Source organism: Pan troglodytes, chromosome 16, assembly GCF_028858775.2.
Source record: "Pan troglodytes isolate AG18354 chromosome 16, NHGRI_mPanTro3-v2.0_pri, whole genome shotgun sequence".
NCBI classification, from domain to species: Eukaryota; Metazoa; Chordata; class Mammalia; order Primates; family Hominidae; genus Pan; species Pan troglodytes.
In genome coordinates, this window is record NC_072414.2 from 50,889,249 (window position 1) to 50,912,339 (window position 23,091).

Here is a 23,091-nt window from a genome sequence, read left to right on the forward strand (position 1 = left end):
AAATGAGGTAGACCTCCCCTACACCAATGCAGACACCCAACCTGCTCCCACAGCTGTAGGACTGGGAATGGCAGAAAAGGTAAGAAATCCAGAGAAGTTCCCCAAAGGACCAGAGACCACAGAACCTTGGTTGCCCATGGCACTCAGAAGTGTGAGCCATCTCATGGGCATGACCGTATTGAGCATAGAGAGTGCTGAATTTACCAAAATCTAGACCATTTGGATTTTTCTTCACTGATTTATATAAAGGGATGTGGGAAGCTTTTTTGAAAGAGCAGCATTTACCTTGAAGGGCTTTCCTAAAAGAGATGCCTTTAAAAAAGCCATAGGATTAGTGGTTAAGCCTCTAACATGTGAACAGCATGTGCTGCCCAGCTACTGAAGTGAAGAGTCTAAGCTAGATTTATTTCTGAAGAACAAAGACCAAAAGACTGCCTTTATAGCTCTATATCTAGTCAGTCACCTTGGGCTGAACTACAGAAAGAACTGGACGACTAACACCTAAAACGCTGAAAACAAAGACACATACACTTCCAGGTGTGGATTTTTATTTTCACAAAAAGACAACAATGTCTTCCCCACATACAAGTATTTACAAAACCCAACTGATTCACCCATCTAGAACCTGGGTTTTTTTCCACTTCTCAACATAGTTGGGAACATGGAAACATTAATACCCACACAATTCCCAGAGATGGAATTTATCCATCAAACAGTGCAGATTACCTAAAAGTGCACTTACCTGCACAACTCGGTCTAAGAACCTTGTGAAACAAACCTCATGGCCAAGGTTTCATGAATCTATTTGGTTTCATACCATGCAAACCTGAACAAGTGTGCTGCTACACTAAACTGAAAATTGGTTCTCATTTTACAATTAAAAAGGTTCTCAACACTTTAGCAACTATACAGAATATGAAGGTTTATTTCAAAAAAGATTACATTTTTTTAAACCAGGATACACAGATGCACTTAATGTAACAGTACCTTCTGCAAAAATAGGTTACATAATACTCAGAAATGCAATGAACAATCTTATTCTCTAAAAATTAGACAGCTAAGACTTCTTAAGTGTAGACAGCCTTCAAAATGGAGGCTGAAAATGCTTGGTAAAAAGAAGTAACTCTAGAGCCAGACACCACAGAGCTAAGGCTGCAAATTAAACCACTACCACACAGCTGCAAACTACTCTTTATATTCACACAGCATTAAACAAAACGACTTCAATTTCCATCTTTTCAAATGTGCCTCGGTGCTGCAAGAAAAAAAGTTGAATGATACACAAAACTATTAAAAGTTACAACAGAACTATTTAAACATCTTCTCCAAAATTGAGAAAAGCAATCATGTTAAATTTTTAAAAAGAAAAGTCTGACAGAACTCTCAAGCAAGTCAGAGGTCCTCTTCATAAGTAGTCAAGTAAAGTTTACAGGAGATTTCAATAAATTATCTTAAAACCTTGGCAGAGAGCTCATTTTCAGAATCGTCGCGGAGGTCCACCCTTAAATGGCTTAAATCCGGAGCCACTTCCTCTTGGCATGGAATTGCCACTGATTTGTACAATTCTATTAATTGGGGATGCGTTACTGAAAAAGGTTTAAAAGAAGAAAACATCAGAGAACAAAGAACAAATCATCACTGCAAATACCAGGCACTGTTCTTGGTACTTTATCCAAAATAAATCATTTACTCTTTTCAACAGTCCCGTGAGGTCTGAACCATTGCTAACCCCACTTTACTGAAGAAACAGATCTGGAGGTTGAGGAACTCTTCGAAGGTCACAGAGCTAATAAAATGGTGAAGCAGACATTTGAACTTGGGCAATCTCACTTTGAAGCCCCATTACTTCAGAAGCCAGTTGCGGATCTGCACGTGGACTACAGCAGCAGATCTCTTAAGTGTGGACCCCAAACCAGCAGCAGCAGCACCAGCTGGGTGCCTGTTAGAAATGCAAATTCTCACCCCCATCTCAGACCACTGAGAAAGAAACTGAGGGTGGGACTCCCAGCAACCTGTGCTTTTCTTTTCTTTGTTTGTTCTTTTAAATATATATATTTTTAGACAGGGCCTCACTCACTTCACCAAGGCTGGAGTGCAGTGGCATATTCATGGCTCACTGCAGCAGCCTTGACTTCCTGGGCTCAGGTGATTCTCCCACTTCAGCCAGCCACCAGAGTAGCTAGGACTACAGGCAAGTGCCGCCATGCTCAGCTAATTTTTTTATTTTTCTTAGAGACAGGGTTGCGCCATGTTGGCCAGGCTGGTCTTGAACTCCTGGGCTCAAAAGATCTGCCAGCCTTGGCCTCCCAAAGTACTGAAATTACAGGCAGGAGCCACCACGCCCGGCCAACCTGTGTTTTAACAAGTCCTCCAGGTGATTCTGTTGTTTGCTAAAGCTTGTGAACTAAATTATAGAAGTCATTTAAGAATATTTCTGGAATCTTTATGTGTAATGCAACAGAGCAGATGTTAGTAACACAAAAAAGCAGACCCCCTCCCCCGACAAAAAACCTTTAACAGGCCGGGCGCAGTGGCTCACGCCTGTAATCCCAGCACTTTGGGAGGCCGAGGCGGGCAGATCAAGGAGAATTGCTTGAACCCGGGAGGCAGAGGTTGCAGTGAGCTGAGATCATGCCAATGCACCCCAGCCTGGGTGTCACAGCGAGACTCCATCTCAAAAAAAAAAAACTTTAACAAACCAGGAGATAAAAATCTACAGTGAAGGCCGGGTGTGGTGGTTCACACCTATAATACCAGCACTTCGGGAGGCTGAAGCTGGAGGATCACCTGAGGAACAGGAGTTTGAGACCAGCCTGGCCAACAAAGTGAAACCTCCATCTCTACTAAAAATACAAAAAAATCAGCTGAACATGGTGGCACACACTGTTGTCCCAGTTACTTGGGAGGCCGAGGAAGGAGAATCACCTGAACCCAGGAGGCGGAGGATGCAGTGAGCTGAGATAGTGCCACTGCACTCCAGCTTGGGGGACAGATATTTCGTCTTGGAAAAAAAAAAAATCTACAGTGAAATGGTTCAGGCAGAATAAAACTAGATTATAAGGGCCAGGCTGAGGAATCTGGGCTCAATCCTGTGACCTGGAGCAGCTGCTTGTTGTGGTTTTAGAGCAATAAATGGTATAATAAAATGGGAGTTTCAACAGTTCAATTTACAAATGGGGTAATGGAACACAATAATTGGGAAGATCAGATAGAAGCTAAAATGAGGAATAAGGGATAGCTATGATAAACTTTCTTTTTGTAGAGACAGGGTTTTACCATGTTGCCCAGGCTGGTCTCAAACTCCTCAGTTCAAGTGATCTACCTACCTTGGCCTCCCAAAGTACTGGGATTACAGGCATGAGCCACTGTGCCCAGCCTGAGAAACATTTAAAAAAAAATAGAGCCACACGGCCGGGCGCAGTGGCTCATGCCTGTAATCCTAGCACTTTAGAAGGCTGAGGTGGGCAGATCACAAGGTCAGGAGTTCAAGACCAGCCTGGCCAACATGGTGAAACCCCATTTGCTAAAAATACAAAAATTAGCTGGGCGTGGTGGTGCACGCCTGTATTCCCAGCTATTCACTTGAACCCAGGAGGCAGAGGTTGCAGCGAGCCGAGACTGCACCACTACACTCCAGCCTGGACAGAGCAAGACTCTGTCTCAGAAAAAAAAAAAAAAAAAAAAAGAACCACACTTAGAAATTTATACTAGGAATGAAGAAAGGTAAGGACAAGCCCCGTATTTCCAGTCAGGGTGAATGAAATGGGTGGTGGCACTATCAAATTAAAAGAAACTGGAGGCAACAAAAGGGACACAAAGGTTTGAAAAAGGAGAGGAATGAGTTTGACTGTGACCTTGAATTCATGGAAAAAGCAAAGCACTTACGTGGCAGTGGCAACATGAAGCTGAAAGGAAACAGCAGTGTCTAAAGCTTAGCCATGGGAAAGAGCCTGCAAAGGCAGAAAGAAAATGATGGTGCCCTAGAAAACAGACTCCCTCAAAATAAAGATAAGTGACCGTGTGAAACAGTGTTTAACCACCAAGGAGTCTGATAACCATGAAAATAAGAGAATCTATATTTATCAAGAGAAAAGTCATCGGTGACCTTTACAAACCAGATACAATGAATGTTGAGCTTGTGCAGGCAGAAGTAGCACACTTACTGAAGTTTGATGGTAGAAGTGACCATGGAATAGTAGTGACCTGGGTCACTGAGTCAAGCCAATAACTCTCCTAAGAAAGAGGAATGGGAAAGAAAGGAGGACATGAAAGAGATGGGGAAGCTGAAGACCTGCTGGCTGAAGGGCCACATCCGACCTCAGTGTGAAGAGAAAGTAAAGCTCGCCTCTTAACGTATGAACAGATTTTGTGTTAAATGTCTAAAAGCCTTCCCAAGAGTTATTTTAAAAGGGAGGAAACAGAACACACTTTCAGTATTTTCTTCCTAAGAATTTGAGGAATGCTAGGTAGAGAACAAGATGATGGTTCCAATGTGAGGTTAAGATTCATTATCTAGACTGAGTGCAGTGGCTCCCGCCTGTAATCTCAGCACTTTGGGAGGCCAAGGCAGGCGGATCCCCTGAGGTCAGGAGTTCGAGACCTGCCTGGGCAACATGGTGAAACCCCGTCTCTACTAAAAATATAAAAATTAGCTGGGCATGGTGGCGCATGCCTGTAATCCCAGCTACTTGGGAGGCTGAGATGAGAGAATTGCTTGAACCCAGGAGGCGGAGGTTGCAGTGAGCCAAGATCTCGCCACTGCAGTCCAGCATGGGCGACAGAGTGAGACTCCATCTCAAAAAACAAAAAACAAAACAAAACAAAAGAATTCATTGTTTACTGGATCCTGCCATACGTACATACCCATATCTAGATCAACTTGCCAGAACGTCACTGAATTCATTTAAAAGGAAGAATACAAACTAACACATTAATATCAGCTGTTCTGCAAACACTCTTTTGGAGACTACGGGTTGATACAGGGAAATGTTCGGGCAGACCTAGGGTTTTCACTAGTTGCAATTCAGTCTCTCAGAAACTATAATGACTTTTATGGAAAGGATAAAGTGTTGGTTGTGTGCTGGCAGAAAAAGTCTAAACTGGTTAGTTATTTACCTTGAATGCTGGGTTATCATGCCTGCTCCTGCCCGGCCGTCACCCATTCGCCTCGTATCATGATAGCTAGGCCCTTGAGAGGGTGGACCATGCCACTCTTTCCTTGGTCCGCTTGTGTCCCGTCCATGGCGTTCAACCACATGTCGCTCCTCAGGATAGTGCTAAAAGAATAGCATATGAAAAGTCACTTGGCCGGGCGCAGTGGCTCATACCTATAATCTCAGCACTTTGGGAGGCTGAGGCAGGCGGATCACCTGAGGTCAGGAGTTCGAGACCAGCCTGGCTAACATGGTGCAACCCCGTTTCTACTAAAAATACAAAAAATCTGTCAGGCATGGTACCCCACACCTATAATCCCAGCTACTCAGGAGGCTGGGGCAGGAGAATCACTTGAACCCGGGAGGCAGAGGTTGCAGTGAGCTGAGATTGCGCCATTGCACTCCAGCTTGGGCAACAAGAGTGAAACCCCATCTCAAAAAAAAAAAAAAAAAAAGGAGAAGTCACAATACCCTCAGTCTTGGTCTCATACCAACTTATATTGGTGTGCTTTTAATGTCAGAAGCAAATTAATAAGATGTCTGAGAAGATAAAAGGATGAGTAGTGCAGCAGCATATGAAAAGAGTTTATATCTATTTTGTAGTGAGAAGCTACTCAGGCCTCAGGGAAGGGTATGGAGGAAATGATTCAATACTTTTGTTGTTGTTGTTTTGTTTTTTGAGACAGAGTCTCGCTCTGTTGCCAGGCTGGAATGCAGTGGCGCGATCTCGGCTCACTGCAACCTCCGCCCCCCGGATTCAAGCGATTCTCCTGCCTCGGCCTCCCAAGTAGCTGGGACTACAGGTATGCACCAGCACGCCCAGCTAATTTTTGTATTTTTAGTGGAGACGGGGTTTCACCATGTTGGCCAGGACGGTCTTGATCTCTTGACTTCATGATCTGCCCGCCTCGGCCTCCCAAAGTGCTGGGATTACAGGTGTGAGCCACCACACCCGGCCAATTCCTTTTTTTAAAAAATAATTTTTTTTTTTGGAGACATGATCACACTGTTGCCCAGGTTGGAGTACAGTGTTGCTACCGTAACTCACTGCAACTTTGAACTCCTGGGGCTCAAGCAATTCTCCTGCTTCAGCCTCCTGCCTAGCTGGGACTACAGGGTGCACACCACCATGCCCATCTTTAATTTTAATTTTCCTATGGAGATGGGGGTCTCACTATATTGTCCAAGCTCGTCTCGAACCCTTGGCCTCAAGTAATCCTCCCGCCTTGGCCTCCAAAAGTGCTAGGTTTACAGCCACGAGCCACCAGGCCTGGCCATTAATTTGTATTTCTGTATTTTCTAGCACCCAAGGGCTTTTTGACCCTTGATTATTTCAAATACTTGGATCTTATATTGACTGTAAGAAGGCACAGCCAGAGATCAAAACCTTAAGACAAGGCACGGCAGGGCCTATGATCAGCCTATCAGGACAACATGCAGACAGCACAGCAAACAGGAGTTGTGAACTTATTTTACATTGTACTACTTAGTGCTATGGCACTTACAAGGTGCTACATCCATAACTATGGAAAACAGAGTAGCGAACACAAAGAAACAGAAACTGTAAAACTAGAGATCTACGGAAAGAGAAAGCAAGCATTGTGATACTTAGCTTACAGGAAAGAAAGCAGAAGGTACCCACAAAGAGGCTTAGATATAATACTGGCAGAACAATTTACAGACTAACATTATGAAAAAGAAAATTTTCAAGGGAGGATACAAGATCTCCTCCTCAGGACACATTTTCTAAAAGGACCTCTGAATGCGGAGGGCTAGTCTTTGATACTTTCTTAAATTTTACTATAAACAAGGCAGACTTATTTGGATTATAGACTCAGTCTTAAAAATTCTTTTTAGGAGGTGGGCGTCATGGTTCATGCTTGTAATTCCAGCACTTTGGGAGACAGAGGTGGATGGTCGGAAGTTTGAAACCAGCCTGACCAACATGGTGAAACCCTGCCTCTACTAAAAATACAAAAATTAGCCAGGCGTGGTGGCGCACATCTGTAGTCCCAGCTAATCGGGAGGCTGAGGTTGCCGTGAGCCGAGATCGCGCCACTGCATGTCAGCCTGTTTGACAGAGTAAGACTCCATCTCAAAAAACAAACAAAACAAAACAAAAAAAACCAACAACACACACACACACAGTGTATTAAAATACAAAACAAACACCAGCATATAATGGAGACACACACACTGCACAATTCTTTTTGGTATATAATTTATGAAAGTATGTCCTAACTGTGCTACTATCAACCCACACGCCAGTATTTCATCAGTAGAAGAATACTTTTAAATGAGGCAAAAGGTTTTTGTTCATTTCGGTCTCTAAAAGATAAAGACACTTTCCTCTGTCCAGCTCATTAACTTACAAAATATTCAAGTCAATAAAGTGTCACAATAAAAGTTTAACACTTTAACAATAAAGTGTTAAAAATATGTAACATTACACTCATCTACCTTTAGGATAAGAAGACAAAAAATAGACAAAAGTTCTATTTCAATTTTACACTTTAAGCTACTTAAATGAAGCAGGAGAAAAAGAAGAATGTGTGTGTGTGTGTGTGTGTGTGTGTGTGTGTGTGTGTGTATATATATATATATATATATATTTTTTTTTTTTTTTTCCAGACAGGGTCTGGCTCTGTAGCCCAGGCAGGCTGGAGTGCAGTGGCACCATCTTGGCTCACTGCAACCTCCAACTCTTGGGCTCAAGTGATTCTCCTGTCTCAGCCTCCAGAGTAGCTGGGATTACAGGCGCCCACCACCACGCCCGGCTAATTTTTGTATTTTTAGTAGAGATGGGGTTTCGCCATGTTGCCCAGGCTAGTCTGAAATTCCTGAGCTCAGGCGATCTGCCCACCTCGGCCTCCCACAGTGTTGGGATTACCTCCCAAAGTGTTGGCATGAGCCACCATGCCCGGCCAAGAATATTTTATTGAAAAGGAAACACAAGTAGGGGCCAAAGTTTTCAGATGCAGTTAGAAAGCCTCAATTTCTTAAAAAGAAATAAAACCAAAGTTATCATTAGATAGGCTCACTTACCAAATTAACAATTCTTAAATTTCACTGGGAAGTTTAATCGAAATGGAGTATTTCAAGGCTAGTACCTTAACTCTTTGGACTACTGATGGTCAACTACTGACAGTAAAGTATGAGAAAAATTCAGATTTTAAAAATTTAAATAAAAAATTAATGCCTCTGAATCATTCCAATTTAGCTAATCTAAGCCACATCAAAATGCTACTGTATATCCAGAGTAGCTCATGAATCCTCTAAATGTATGTGTGCAGGCTCGCGGCAAGCCTCCCGCAGCACTTACCTGTGATCCACCTCCTCGGTCTGTGATGACTCCTCTGTCTCCCTCTCTGCTCCCGTACCCCGAAGCGCTGCTACGATTCCCAGGGGGAGCGCCTCTCACACTGTGCCCTGATACTTCTCTCCCAGATCGTTCTGGCCTTTCAACTCTGTTAAACAAAACATAAAAACATACATGATCAAAACTGTAATCTTAACTTTTTTTAACCCCAATGCATGAGACCACTAGGAAAGCATTACAAAGTACACAGCTACCTTGTTTCCCGTTTGTCAGTGGACATGCTTCCTTCACTTTTCCAGCTGGTGGGTCTGGAAGGATTGGGCCCTGCCTCTCGAGGATGTCTAGGATGAGTGATATCAGGCCTGTCATGAATAATCACCGTTCTCCTTTCGTCTCGCTCCCCTCGTACTTCTCGCCTGTCTGATTCTCTAAGTTCATTTCTTGGTGGTGGAGGCTCATTTCTTCTGGAGTCACTGAAATTTTTGGGATATCTTTCGAAGCTTGGATCTTCCCTTCGTGCAGTAGGTCGTGCTTTTTTCCCCTCACTTTGACCAACAAAGCGATCCCGCCTATTGATTAGAAACAAAGAATATAGGTCCAAGAAGTGCTTACTTGAGTGCTTAATTCTTCTTAACATTGTCTGCATAACCTACAATAATGAAACCAAAAAATGAACTTAAGGCAAAGCCATGGAAAAAAGCTAGTTATTGATTATTACAACTCATTTTCTTTTAAACTGAACTAAGTGTCTAGCCTAAAGGTTGGTTTTTTTAGCATTCAGGAGAAACGATACCGAACACTCAAAAGTCACTACCAAGCTGAAGAATGTTTTACTGTTCTTAACAGTTGAGGCACATCCAAAGCAATCAGTGCTTCCACAGTTTTAAAGATAAGAAGAGGCGGGGAGTGGTGGCTCAGGCCTGTAATCTCAGCACTTTGGAAGGCTGAGGTGGGTGGATCACTTCAGGTCAGAAGTGCTAGACCAGCCTGGCCAACATGGGAAAACCCCGTCTCTACTAAAAATACAAAAATTAGCCGGGCATGGTGGTGGTGCATGTCTATAATCTCAGCTACTTGGGTGGCTGAGGCACAAGAATCGTTTGAACCCACGAGGCAGAGGTACAGTATGCCAAGATTGCACCACTGCGTTCTAGCCTGGGAATCAGAATGAGACCCTGTCTCAAAAAAAATTAAAATAAAATAAAGATAAGAAGATAAAGCCAACCTGCTTAATGGTGTTCTAGTTAATTAATTTGGAATACTGAATCACATTCCCATTAACAGAAACAAAAACCACGTAAATTGTTCTGAGCATTCAGTTCTGACCTGGTACTTCCAGTTAAGATTTTTGGAGAAACAGAGTTATCACTAGCAAGGCTCATAAAATAAATATAACAATTTTCAACATATCTACCTTTCAAAAGATGAAGACTGTACTGCTGAACTCTCAGGAAACCTGCCCCGCTCTCGGTGATCAAAGTCATTAAATCTGTTCTGTTGGCGAGAGTAGTCGGATCCATGGCCAAATCGTGCATCTGTATCTAGAGACAACTTTTTATTCTCGCTCCAGTAAGGATCATCTCGCCTTGAAGAGAAATATTTGCTTATTTACATAAATTAGTTCTACATAGTTCTACAGTAATCAAACGACATTTACTTGGAGTCATACATACCACATGTTAGAACTGTGGACATAACAGGGCTAGTAAACTCAAGACATAACACATCAGGAGTACAAACTAGCAAAGACTTAATTGTTGAATTACATAAAGTCAAATAGTGTGAGAGGAATTTAACAGGAGAGAAAATAGTTGAAAAACTGCCTGTCTTTTCCATTAAATGGAAAAGACATTTAGCATTCAGGAGAAATGATACCATTAAATGGAAAAGACAAATAAAATACCTGAAACCACTTTATAATAAAATTCTAACCAGTTCACACAACCTCTTCAGTTATCCTTAACTTTGGAAACGTTAGAGTGGTAAGTCAGAAGCACAGTTCATTCATTCCACCTATTTCTCTACACAATCAACTCAGTTTCATAGAATTTATGTTAAGAAGATTAAATGGGCATACTTATGTTTTTAAATCTATATGAAGTATGAATCCAAACACACAATAGAATCTATCTTTCAATCTCAAGTTTATGACTTCCATTTCTATACTACCTGCACTACCTTTTTAAGAATGTTCAAAATCTGTTTAATTATTATTGAAGCCTACTATGACAATGTATTTCCAGTCATAATGAAAAACATTTGGCATCAGAAAGGTAGACAGGGAAAGAAACACAGACTGTTCCCACTTGCCAGTGCACTGGGTCTACCCCAGTACTGTAATCCTTCCCATCCCTGTTGATCATGACTTTTATTCCAGTGATGGGAGCCTGTACTTTCTAATTCTCTAGTCTTAGCCTAAAGGGAATAAAACAGCAAGGTTAACTGTTAAGGAATAAAATGAGTAACTACCTATGATCTACATCACGTGGGCGTTTCAAGGAATTCCTTTTTTCTTGTTCATAACGAAGCTGCTGTTGTTGCCTTCTGAGTTCCTCTCTTTCTCGAGCAATCCGTTCAGCTTCCTTACGACGTTCCTTCAGACAACACAGAATGAAGAACCAACCAAGGCAAAATGAAAACATAAGATAAGTATACATGCAACCTTGTTTTAATCCTGTTGCTAAGAAACCATCATAAGCAAAGACCAGGCAAAACACAAACCTATGACACCTAAATTTGATTTCAATAATCTAGGCTGTAGCTATTGTTCTGCAACATTAAAAATAACAAGGACTGGGTGGTAAAAGTTGGCAAGTATTTGGGAAGGTCAAGTTTAGTTTAATCATTCGACTAAAACAAAAGCACCTAAAGGGAATTAGAAACAGCATTCTTAATATGCATGGAGACTAAGTGCCTTAAAACCCTGAGGTGCAATTCTGCAAAGAGAGGCATTATTTCCTTCCAGCCTTGGGAAATCATTCCCACTATAATATGTAAGGAAATCGTTATTATTTTCTAAGACTGGGATAGTGACAGAGCCTGGATTACAACTACTCTGGACTCATAGTCCTATGCTCAGACTATTAGGCTGCCATGATATTGCAGAGCTAGAATTATTACCAGTTATCTAGAACAAAGTCACTACTAATTGTATTTTTAACTAGTACCTAATTCACTGTTATCTTTCAGGGACACTTAAAAGCTCATTAGCTAAACTCATTCTATAGACGCTTTACAACAAGTAAAGCAAGTTTTAGGGCTAAAATCACAGAGTCTGAAAAAGGTGAGTTATTTAAGATGAAAAGATTTTCTGACTGCACCTGTTCAATACGAATGCGTTCCCTTTCCAAGCGTTCGCGTTCCATTCTCTCTCTCTCTAGTTTTTGCCTTTCAATTTCTAGGCGCTCTCTCTCTCTCTGTAAGCGTTCCCGTTCTTCCCGTTCACGAATTATTCTAATGCGTTCTCGCTCTCGACGCTCTCTCTCTGCAATCTCTCTTCGTCTACCAAAAATCAGTATTTAGAAATACTTAAATTATGCTAGCACTGTGTGAAAGAGAATAGCTTTGAATTTGAATTTTTCCTTGAGGTTGGCAATTTTAAATTTCAACTCAATCTAAGTAGTTTTAATGTAATTGGAAAGAGAATTCAAAGTAAAACTTTAAACAGATCCCAATATTTTCACTTATTTATAAATAAGACTGTCAACTGAGCAGCTAAATTTTATAATATAGAGTAGTTGCCTCTTAGATGATTCCTGTTTAAATAAAAATCACTATAATAGTCCATTAATTAATTGACATTTTAGAAGGATGTAATCTGCATATGTAAATTTACAAAACTACAACTTCCAACACTTGTTTTTGATGGAAAAAGCTCTAATCCCTATTATATATTCTATTGTATCTCCTTAAACAAGTACATACTTTACTTTGATGATTTGGGATCATAACAATGAACATCAATAATAGCAAATACTACATATAACAAAATGGTGTCCTTAAGGGCTATTTTGGAATGTTTACTATCCTACAATAGATGGCTCCAGGTAACATGCTTTTCTGAGTCAGAGGTAGTTCAATTGTTCACTGAACTGAATTGTTATTGTATTAGACTTTTCATGTTATTTTCTTACTGTAAGGTAGTCAGCATCCTTTTCTGTCATCAGCATGTCTTTCTCTAGTAACCCAGTGGTTCTCAATGGGTCAGTACTATTTCTACAGAAATCAACGGGATATTTTTAATTATCACAATGACCATGGGGCAGATACTAGTGTTTAGTGTATGAGGATGAAGGAATCTAAGTATCTTATTGATGCATGGAATAGTGAGGATAGTCGTACACAACAAGAACCATCCAACACCTCTCATACCTTTCAGATGCCACAACGGACATGCACACCATTAAAAACAACCAAACACCTTAAGCAAAAATAATATGTCAGTCTAGAACTCAACCCCATTTTTAATAAATACTGTTTGTTTGCTTTGATATGATTTATATAATCTAGAATTTCCAATAATGCAACTCCATATAAATAGAAGGAAAATTATACTTTCTTGAGACTTTTACCAAGAGTTGCTCACCATTTCAGAAATCATGTCATAATGTCAACACTACTTCTGGTATTTACTAACCAACACAACATATTAAATGACATACAACGTCAGTCTGTATTTGAAGCTGTCCCATTCTCAGTGAGTCTAAATAGGGATGCAAACATCTGACTACTTCATTAAGTCATGCCTAAACCTTCATATCTGGAATACATATTTTTATTATAAATTACTTTTATTTCTCCTTTATATTACAGTTAAGCCATTACATTTTTTTTTTTGAAATTGTTAGTATAGGTTAAGTATGTTATACATCAATTTCATTTCAGGAGAGTAAAGGCATTGCAACTTTTTTTAATATAAAAGGGACTTTGGTCACATAGGGTTTGAGAATCACTGGTCTAGTTGCTCCTCAATCCCACTCTCCTCTCAATCTGTTGTCAACTAAATACACAGGAAGCTAGGCACATTTGGACTTCATCTTAAAAAAGAGAAAATGGGTTCTATGTGCTACAAGGATTACTTCCTTTTAGTAAAGTTGTGTGTCAATTATTGTACAGAATAATCTAAGTTGCTAAAAGTATCTCTGGTAGTTCCTAACGCTGTCGTGAATGAATGGATGAAATCCCATGATAAGTAACCCCTGGACAAGACAGCTTAACATTTGAAATAATATACTATAAAACACACCCACAAGACTATTTTAAGTGGCATCCAAAAATTGATATACAAAAGTAAACTGACACTCGTGGTGAACTGTTGAGATATGGCCACTAAAAATGGAAACATCTTGCTTTGTTTATATTTTCCGTTTGTTTTAAAGAGAATGCTTGCTTTGGGATATAATCCGAATACCATTAGGCTCACAGGGCAAATCTTCCTTCTCTTAGGCACTAATGCAAACAATAAATTTTTGCTAAATTTGTTAAAATTTCAGATTACAGTATTTGAACACTGTAGCTACTTTGAAACTATCTTATCTCAAAATTTTCCTTTAAAGTCATGTTTTTTATGGCAGCAGCTTTGGTGTTGAGGAAAGAGCATTGGACTTGGAGTCAGAAGACTTGGGTCTGAGTCCCGACTCTGCCACTTGTTAGCCATGTGGCCATTGGAAGAGTCATTTAGCCTCTCTGGGCCTCCATTTTTTTCAATTGTATAATGGGCATAACTAGCCTTACAGAACTGTTGAGTTGGAGATAACAGATGGAAAAGCACTTTGTAAATTGTAAAGTGCTATGCAAACTTAAGAAATCATTAGATGCTACCGTAACTTCTTTAAGGTGGCAAACAGTTTTCTGTGGGAATACAATTTCCAGAAATATGGCTTACAACTAGTGTTAAATATTTACCTATATTTAAAGACAGGTATAAAACAGACTCTCTTCCTACCTTCGAAGTTCCATTGCTCGTCGCAGCCTTTCAAAACGAACTAAATGTTCTCTCAACCTTTGTTCCTTCATCTTTTCAAAAGGCAAGATCTCTTTCCTTCTGTAGTCTTTATCTCTTTTTTTATCTAGACTAGCTCTCTCCTTTTCCTTACTTCTTCCATGAATCTATAGAAAAAAATTAGAAGAACACTAGAAATTAAAATATTTTGGGGCTTTATTTTTCAAGTTTAGCAGGTCATTTAAAAAGTTCAAATGACTAGTAACATTTCCTTTTTCTTGGGTTTGCTAGCATGCAAGTATGCAAAGATGGTTATGGAAAAACAGAATTATCTTCTTTTGTAAACAGCTGAAGTAGTATACAACCATCCTGATCAGAGACTTACTTTCTCATATCTTCCTCTTCTTGATGGTCTACAATGATCTCCTTTAGTTTGGTCTAATATTACCATATGTCCTGGACTCTTGGAACCTAAGAGAAAAAAATTATATAAAACAAATGTCTAAAATTTTTCATTGAAAAAGAAAATATGTATGTAAAAATGCTAAATTCTGATAGTCACACACCAATACATGAAATTAAAAAACTACTTATTCTACAAGAACGTCAATGTAAAGAGTTTTTTAAACAGTTCAGTCTGCTAACATAAATACTTTCAGTGATACCAAAAGATCCTAATTCAATAGTACTAATCAATGACCATTTTAAGTCAGCCCAGAATAGCAAAGGAGCTTAGCTGGAAGAATACATTTGTTTGTTTCCCCAGAGTAGAAAAGAAGACAATTACTCCTACTAGACCTCCTTTCCTACCACAATGACACCTAACAACAAAGCTTACATCTGGATTAGAATTTCAGGTTTTCCCTTCCACTGTAAAAATTAAGTAGTAGAATGCATTAGAAAGGGATTGAAAAGATGTATAGCATACTTATTCGCTTCTTTTCTTCACTTTTTTTAATCGATTCTGATGTTTGGCCACTTGCTCCATTATCATTCTTCTCATCTTTACCTTCTATTTTCTTAGTATCCTTGCTTTCTTTTTTTTCAGATTTCTCAGACGATCTTTTCTCTTCTTTTTTGACAGAGGCTTGTGTCCTGACCATACCGCCCCAGACAAAAAAACAGAATGAGTACTTCATAATGTACCAAAAAAGTCTATCTGCTTATCAAAATAAATAAATAAAAATAAATCCTTACTTGCTACTTCTATCACTCGTATTTTTTTTATCTCCAGAACTTCTTGAACTACTCTTTTCATCATTTTCTTTCTTCATTTCTTTCTTAGAGGGATCACCTTTTACCTGAAAGGTTCGAACCAGAAAAACAATTTGTACATATGGTTACATTTTTGTGATTATAAGAAGTGTGCTAATGGCAGAAAATTTGGAAATGATAGGAAAAATATAAGGAGAGTAAAAACTACAAATACATAAAAATTAAAAATCACTGCAAATTCTACTCCCTGCTACTGTTAACAGCTATGAGTTGAGAACTAGCCATCAAATTAGACTTGCTTTGATAAACAGGGAAGCTTACTTTTTCAACAGAAATCAGCTGTCCATGCAGCTCAGTGCGATGAAGATGTGCAATACACCTGGACACCTCTGTGCTTGAAGACATAGTTACAATGCCGTAGCATTTTGCCCCAGGACTTCGAGCATTTGTAACTACTTTTGCACTCAGAACCTATAAAATGAGACTGTACTTTAGAGAGTTTTACAACGTTCCAAGTACACAGACTTCTAAATACATGAAACTTCACAACTGAAACTATATATTAATTCAGGGTGTATCTTATTCTGTCTCATATTTTTTTTTTTTTTTTGAGATGGAATCACACTCTGTCACCCAGGCTGGAGTGCAGTGGTGTGATCTCAGCTCACTGCAACCTCTGCCTTCTGGGTTCAAGCAATTCCCCTCCTTCAGCCTCTCAAGTAGCTGGGATTACAGGCATGCACCACCATGCCCTGCTAAGTTTTGTATTTTTAGTACAGATAGGGTTTTGCCATGTTGGCCACGCTGGTCTCAAAGGCCTGACCTCAGGTGATCGGCCTACCTCGGCCTCCCACACACAGTGCTGGGATTACAGGCATGAGCCACTGCACCCAGCCTATTTCATATTCTTGTGATCACCATCTACGTTACCCATCTTAGTAAATATTCAGGGGAACAATTTAAAGTGCCAAAAAGCAATTTAACCTTTTTATATTTATTTCCTCCCCTCAAATATGTAGCCAAAACACAATCTCATCAATGAAGTAATGGCACAATTAATAAAAGCAAATAAATTGGATTTGAACCAAAATATCCCTATCATAGGCCCACCCTGAATGTCTTTAGAGAAAGTTTCTAGTATTTTATTGATGAGTGTTAACACTTTTCTATAATGAGTAAAGAACCAATCACATATAAAAAAGCAGACTTAAAAATGCATCCCCCGAAAAGCACCCTAAAGCTTGGAAGACAACACTTTCAATCTATGTGCTTTTAAAACGTATATGAACATGACAAATAATTGCAATTGTGTAAGATGGTTAGTTAAGAGAGACAAAGCAGGGATGGATGAGTGAGAAGAAAAGAGAGAGAACGATTCGGTGCTGAACAAAGAGGAGTAAAGACATAAAGCTGGGATGAAGTAAATAGGAAAATCAGGAGTTTTATGGTATGGGTGGCTGGAACAAATCAACTTTTACCTCAACCCTAGGAAAGGCTGATTTGCTCCATAGCCATTTAATTTTTAACTCCACGGGTCTTCTTACCAAATAAATGGTATCCTCATATAGTTTTACTACTAATAAATACCAACATTAAAATATTGTTTTCACATCTCTAACAATACATTATTGAAAACAGAAGAAAAAATATAACACAGCCTATCATGGGACTACAATTCTCAGTGTTCTATTTCTGACACCTACAAGAACCTCCTTTACACTCAGGCAACTCACTAATTGAAGCAGGGAAAAAACCCTCCAAAAATCAAGAGGACAGGTTTTGGTAATATTAATGGCTATTTACCAATAATGGTCACTAATTCAGTAATTTCAATATCTGAAAGCCTATCATGTGCACATGAAGTACACTAAATAAGGTCCCTGACCTCAAAAAGCTTACATTGGAGTACATTAACTATTTGATGTATATGAAAAACTATAATGTAAGTAGACAGTATTGAAAGCCGTCAGGGATGCAGCTCACAATTCAAAGCATTTGTTATTAATTGAGTATTCTTTGACTACTCCTTCTCTTCCTTTAGGTCTCCCCTTAACTGCCAGAGAAACTTTTCCTGATGAACTAACCACAGGAAAGCCTCCCCTTTTTAACACCTGTGTACTTTTCCTTCACAAGACTTATAACAACTTCTGATTAGGTTTATATATATAGGCGTGGTGCAACGGCTCACACCTGTAACCCCAGCACTTTGGCAGGCTGAGACTGGTGGATCACCTGAAGCCAGGAGTTTGAGATCAGCCTGGCCAACATAGTGAAAAACTCATCTCTACTAAAAACACAAAAATTAGCCCAGTGCAGTTGCTCATGCCTGTAATCCCAGTTACTAGGTAGGCTGAGGCATGAGAATCATTTAAACTTGGGAGGCAGAGGTCGCAGTGAGCCCACATCACGCTGCTACACCCCAGCCTGGGTGACACAGTGAGACTGTGTCTCAAAAAGAAAAAAAAAGTTTATATATAAACTTAATGTAGAGATATGTTTATATATAACTTTATATAAGTTTAAACCATTCTCATGCCTATATATATAGCCAGTTTTACATTTTTCTCCATTACTGGACTAGAAGTCTGTAACAAGGATCATATCTGGTTCTCCCCAGGCCCCCATGAATTATGTATCCCACTGCCTAATAATAGTCTAAATATAAATGTATTTTCAAGATGTCCAAATCAGGCTCAGCAATATGCTAGATCCCAAGCTACGTGCTACAAAGTATCATGATGAATAAACTGATTAGTCCTTGGCTTAAATAGGTTTAAAGTTTGGAATACAAAGATTCCCAAGGCTCAGAGAGAGATTAAATGATGAAACGCTATTTATCCCCTAACTCTCATCTACCATTACCACAGAACTCAATAATTATGTCTATTAACAGTCCTAAGAGATACAATAAATTAGAAGATATTCATGTAATACTATTTAGAATACAATCCTCATTTCAAATGCAGACACCAGAAAGACAGATAAAAAGGTAAAAAGAATGTACCTTTCCATATTTGCCAAAGAGGTTCTTCAAATCAGCAGCTTTGGTATTAGATGAAAGTCCACTAACCCAGATATTTTTAGTTGAGCTTCCACTGCTACCACTAGTACTACTTGTACTTCCTAGAATAGATTTAATATCAGATGTTTAAGTATCTCGATCAGAATCTTTATACAAAACTATAAGGGCCACATTCTTTCAAAACTATAATTTTGATAGTATGACGTTACTATATCAAAATCCTATGAGTTTACTATTATTGAAATCAAACAGACAACATGACTAGTGAGGGAAAAAAATCTGGACGTATGTACATGTCCTATTGTATGAGTTCTAAGTTGAAGAGGGTAAAAAAATCAATTACATGTCTCAGACTTTTGCTGTTCCGTTTTAATAATTTATAGTCTACCACTGCACTGAATAGAGACAACTAGGAAGCAGTCATTTAGGAATGAACAGACTGTTTAGTTGCCACATCTGCTGTGGGCTTTAGATCCTTAGAAATTGAAATGGAAGAAGAAAAAAGTCAGAGCAAGGTATACGTTTTTCAAGAATTTATATGGTTAATAACAAAGACGAACCAACTGGTACACCTTCATTCCATATTAGAGAATAAGTAAGACAAAATGGGAATTATATGCAGCTGGATAACTCTAGATTCAATAAGAAACAATCTTCTAAAACAAAACAACTACAAGATTAAGATCAGAGGTCTCAAAATCCTTTATAATAGGTAAATGATTATATGAATCATTTATGTACTATGTCACACATAAATTATGGCTTCATACGTATAGAGGCCATATCTTAGGATACAGGCCTAGCCAGTCACCCTTTTCTTCAAATGTGCTGTAATAAAAGGGAAATTTTCATTCACTTGACTTTATTTGGAAAATAATTTTTACTCACTTTAAGAGAAACAGTATACAAGCAATTAAAAGGAACAATTTCTGTATTTCACATTCTTTTAAGCAAGACCAACCAATTCCTAAATCACATCCTTATGATTTCTAACGATTTAAAATAAACTATGGAGGATGCATACAATTCTCCTTTACACATTTAGGAGGTATTTAAAAGCTTTGCAGTACCTGAATGTTTTATTTTCCCTTAAAATCCTTTTCTAGAAATTAAGTATTTTTCAAGTAAACACAGCACATGTACAAGATGAAACTACAGCTCATGGGCATGAGATAACCAGAGATTTCTCAGTATCAGAAAGCAACTAAATATTGCACTTTGAAACTTACAAGAATTTAAAAAAAAGAAAAAAGAACACTAGACTCCACAAATACACACAAGTATTATTTAAAGACAGAACAGGAAAAAGGTTGTGGTGATACACAGTAGTTATAAATGAGTAACAAAAGATAAAATAGTTCTGAAATTATAATGTAAGAAAGTATCTATTAATATTCAACACAGTCCCTTAGAACACACCAGGTAAGTGTTTCCTAGCTAATGGGTTTTTAACGTACCCCATACCAGTTTACAAAGTAAGTAAACAGTAACACATCAATCAGTTTTCTGTAATATATATAATTCCACAGTTTATATAAAGACCATCTCAAGTTTCTAGTCTGTCAATAAAATTTTTAAGGACTAAATGTCAAAGAAAACACCGCGCAACTACTACTTTTTAATGAAAATACGCAATGTCAACACTGAAATAAATAGGGAAAAAAATTCTTTACCTTTGTCATCTTTAGATGATGTCTTGCTGTCTTTAGATTCCTTTGAAGAGCTAAAGAGGCAAATCACCAGAAGAAAATTGAAAACAAAAACAAAAACAAACCCAAAACAGAACAGCTTGATATTTACTATATTTCAAACTAGTGCTATTCATACAAATTAACAATTCCAAAGGCCTAGATTAGGTTATTTGAACAAATGACTCCCTGAGGATTCTTGCACTGATTTTCCCCAAGATGCCTGAAGATCTAGATTTTCTGACAATTCTATTCAGTGGAAATATGGCCATCTTCTCCAGATTTCAGGACTGGGACTTGACTTCATTTTGTGTTCTTAGAACTGATAGTTGTTCATTAACCATCATCACAAGGATTTTAAAAAATAAAACACAAAAAAATTGTCAATTTGAAAAAAAAACAAAAAACAAAAAACAACAAAAAAACCAAATATATGCTGACATTCGACAATGCAATCAGTAGAACACACTGCATTATTATGAAGATCTTGAAAATTTTTAAAAGTAACTTATGACGGTCAAAAATATTATAGGCAGGATCATAAGACACTAATTACTGTACATGTTCTTGAAGCCACCCCCTTAATGTAGAGTGATCTTATTGAATGCTGGAATTCAGTATCGTAAAGAACTGACATAGAAAAACAAACCTCTTTGCTTGACCAGAGGCCCCAGTAGACGAGGGCCCTTTCTTCAAAGTATCCTTTTCTTTGTCTCCAGATTCTGCTTTCTTAGAACTTTCTCTGGCTTCCTTCTCGACAGGGTCACCCTTCACGCAGTCTTCCTTCTTACCATCTTTATGGTTCGCATTCATCTCATAATCCTTGCTTTCCTTCTCCGGGCTCTGTGCAATGGCGTCCTGCCCATCTTTTGGCTTACTTGCTTCAGAATCTGTAATTTTCACATTTTTACCTGTTTCTAGGAGGTCATCACCATCAAAATCCAGAGTGATGGCATCTTCAGCCTGGATTGTGACCGAGATGTTGTCATCCTCAGCTTCTTTCACAGTCGTATGAGCTTCCATCTCTTCATGAGCTGTGTGATCAGCCTCAGCTAGGCTCCCTTCTGAAGGAAGAGGTTTAGATACTTCTTGTGTACCATCACCAGAACCTGCTATATCTAAGAGGATTTAACAGGAATAAATATGGCAAAACAAGAAGTTTAAACAATTTCATATTCATAAGCTAGAATAGGACCTAGAAAATATAAAGCCAGTTATTAGCACTGATGGAAGGTTAGGGAAAAAAAAAAAAAAACACAAGGGTATTAACTAACATAAACCATCCTTTACCCAGGATCACTTATTCTTCATGGAAAAAATGATCTCTACATACAAACACCAAACAACAATAGTGAGAAAATGGTTCCATCCTGAAGATACCAGCTCTTCATTTCTGGTTATAAGTTAATGGCATATGGAAGATTTTGTTCCTCCATGTGACAGTGACAAAAGTGCAGATTGTTGTTCAATGCTGGAATTATCCTGGGATTGAACCCTAGTGACCTTCAGAACTCCCATGGTGACTTCTTGACAGGTAACAGTCTGAGGATATCAATCAGTCTTCAGAGTATTTCAGGGCCCCATCTTTTCCACTCTTCAATGCTTGAGTAGTCCGGATTCATAGGGAAAACTGGTACAGAAGGCTCCAAAGATGCTCCTGCTCCGTGACGTTCAGGAAATTGGTTATTTCCAGTCTTCATCCTGTCCAGTCAGTCTGCAATTACCGTTTTCAAAGATGTCTTGCATTCCCCCAAAACAGAAAGGCTTCGGGCATGTGAGATTTTCAGTCAGTAGCTTCATTTCATCATTGCTTCTAGGCTTTTTATTTGCCTTGCTTAACCCTGCTCCATGTCCTTTCTAGTCCAAAGTAGGATCCTTTGACTTCTGTCCAAGGACTCTTCCATAACCTCCTACTGACCACATGTATTGCTACTGTTGCCCCTGTAATTGTATTGAATGAGACAGCTCGTCTAAACTAAAATTGTCAGACGACTGTATGGAAGTTTCTCTAAGCAGCAAACACAAAGTCAGTCTCCTGGTCATTCATCATTTTTAGGACTAGTTGTAAAATTCACTGTGAGTTATGCACTAGGACTCCAATAAGCACACATGAGTTACTGCAGTGTCAGTCTTAAGAATTTAATCAACTTACCGTATACCAGAAGTTATTTTAAAAATAAAATTAAAATTGGGTTAAATAAAAAATAGCATTGTTCACTACAGTAACTGATATGTACTATTAAGTTGCAATATATCTTTAGTGTTCAAAAGAAAATTAAAACCAATTGGAAAATAAAATCAAGATGCTAACTTAATTCACTAAATGGATAAATTTGAAAATAAACTAATTTCAAAAATAAGATTTCAAATAAGGAGTGCTTTTTACATAATTTACTGTTTTTCTAAATTTTAGCAATTTTTAAACTCTAGCATCAAACATACCTTTCTCATTTTCTTCTTCCTCACCATCCTGAAATTCAAAGAATAATCAAATGTAAAATGAATTCACATAAAACTAGATTTTAGTAATAGTACAAAATCAGCCAAGTTAAAATTGGTGGATAATTTAATGATATTATTTAGGGATACCTAACACTAACAAATAAATAGGCTATTCCAATCAGAACCAGAGTCCATGTAGAGAGATATGTGGCACAAGTTTGGTACATTTTAGAAAACAGCTATATCTATCAATGAGTACATAAATAACAAACTGGATTAGTTTCACTATTCAAAACTAGTTTATATAATCC

General features: G+C 38.4%; 1 protein-coding gene across 13 annotated transcripts in view; it reads right to left on the reverse strand.

The window, feature by feature from the left end:
* Positions 1 to 531: 531 nt before the first annotated feature.
* Positions 532 to 23,091, reverse strand: part of SLTM (SAFB like transcription modulator) — a 54,577-nt gene continuing 32,017 nt past the window's right edge. For 5 of the 13 annotated variants that reach the window (XM_009429231.5, XM_009429230.5, XM_001172600.8 and 2 more), the window contains 16 exons: positions 22,781 to 22,808; positions 20,988 to 21,456; positions 20,324 to 20,373; positions 18,633 to 18,751; positions 15,950 to 16,099; positions 15,611 to 15,714; positions 15,342 to 15,508; positions 14,799 to 14,884; positions 14,417 to 14,580; positions 11,793 to 11,973; positions 10,942 to 11,066; positions 9,887 to 10,057; positions 8,727 to 9,041; positions 8,476 to 8,620; positions 5,116 to 5,276; positions 532 to 1,586 (listed from right to left, as the gene is read on the reverse strand). In XM_009429231.5, the coding sequence (XP_009427506.1) occupies positions 1,478 to 1,586; positions 5,116 to 5,276; positions 8,476 to 8,620; positions 8,727 to 9,041; positions 9,887 to 10,057; positions 10,942 to 11,066; positions 11,793 to 11,973; positions 14,417 to 14,580; positions 14,799 to 14,884; positions 15,342 to 15,508; positions 15,611 to 15,714; positions 15,950 to 16,099; positions 18,633 to 18,751; positions 20,324 to 20,373; positions 20,988 to 21,456; positions 22,781 to 22,808 (2,544 nt within the window). In that variant the 3' untranslated portion in view covers positions 532 to 1,477. Of the gene's footprint in view, positions 1,587 to 4,065; positions 4,234 to 5,115; positions 5,277 to 8,475; positions 8,621 to 8,726; positions 9,042 to 9,886; positions 10,058 to 10,941; positions 11,067 to 11,792; positions 11,974 to 14,416; positions 14,581 to 14,798; positions 14,885 to 15,341; positions 15,509 to 15,610; positions 15,715 to 15,949; positions 16,100 to 18,632; positions 18,752 to 20,323; positions 20,374 to 20,987; positions 21,457 to 22,780; positions 22,809 to 23,091 lie in introns of those variants that run through there. The other 8 variants (XM_009429233.5, XM_009429232.5, XM_001172590.8 and 5 more) reach the window with 4 other exon arrangements.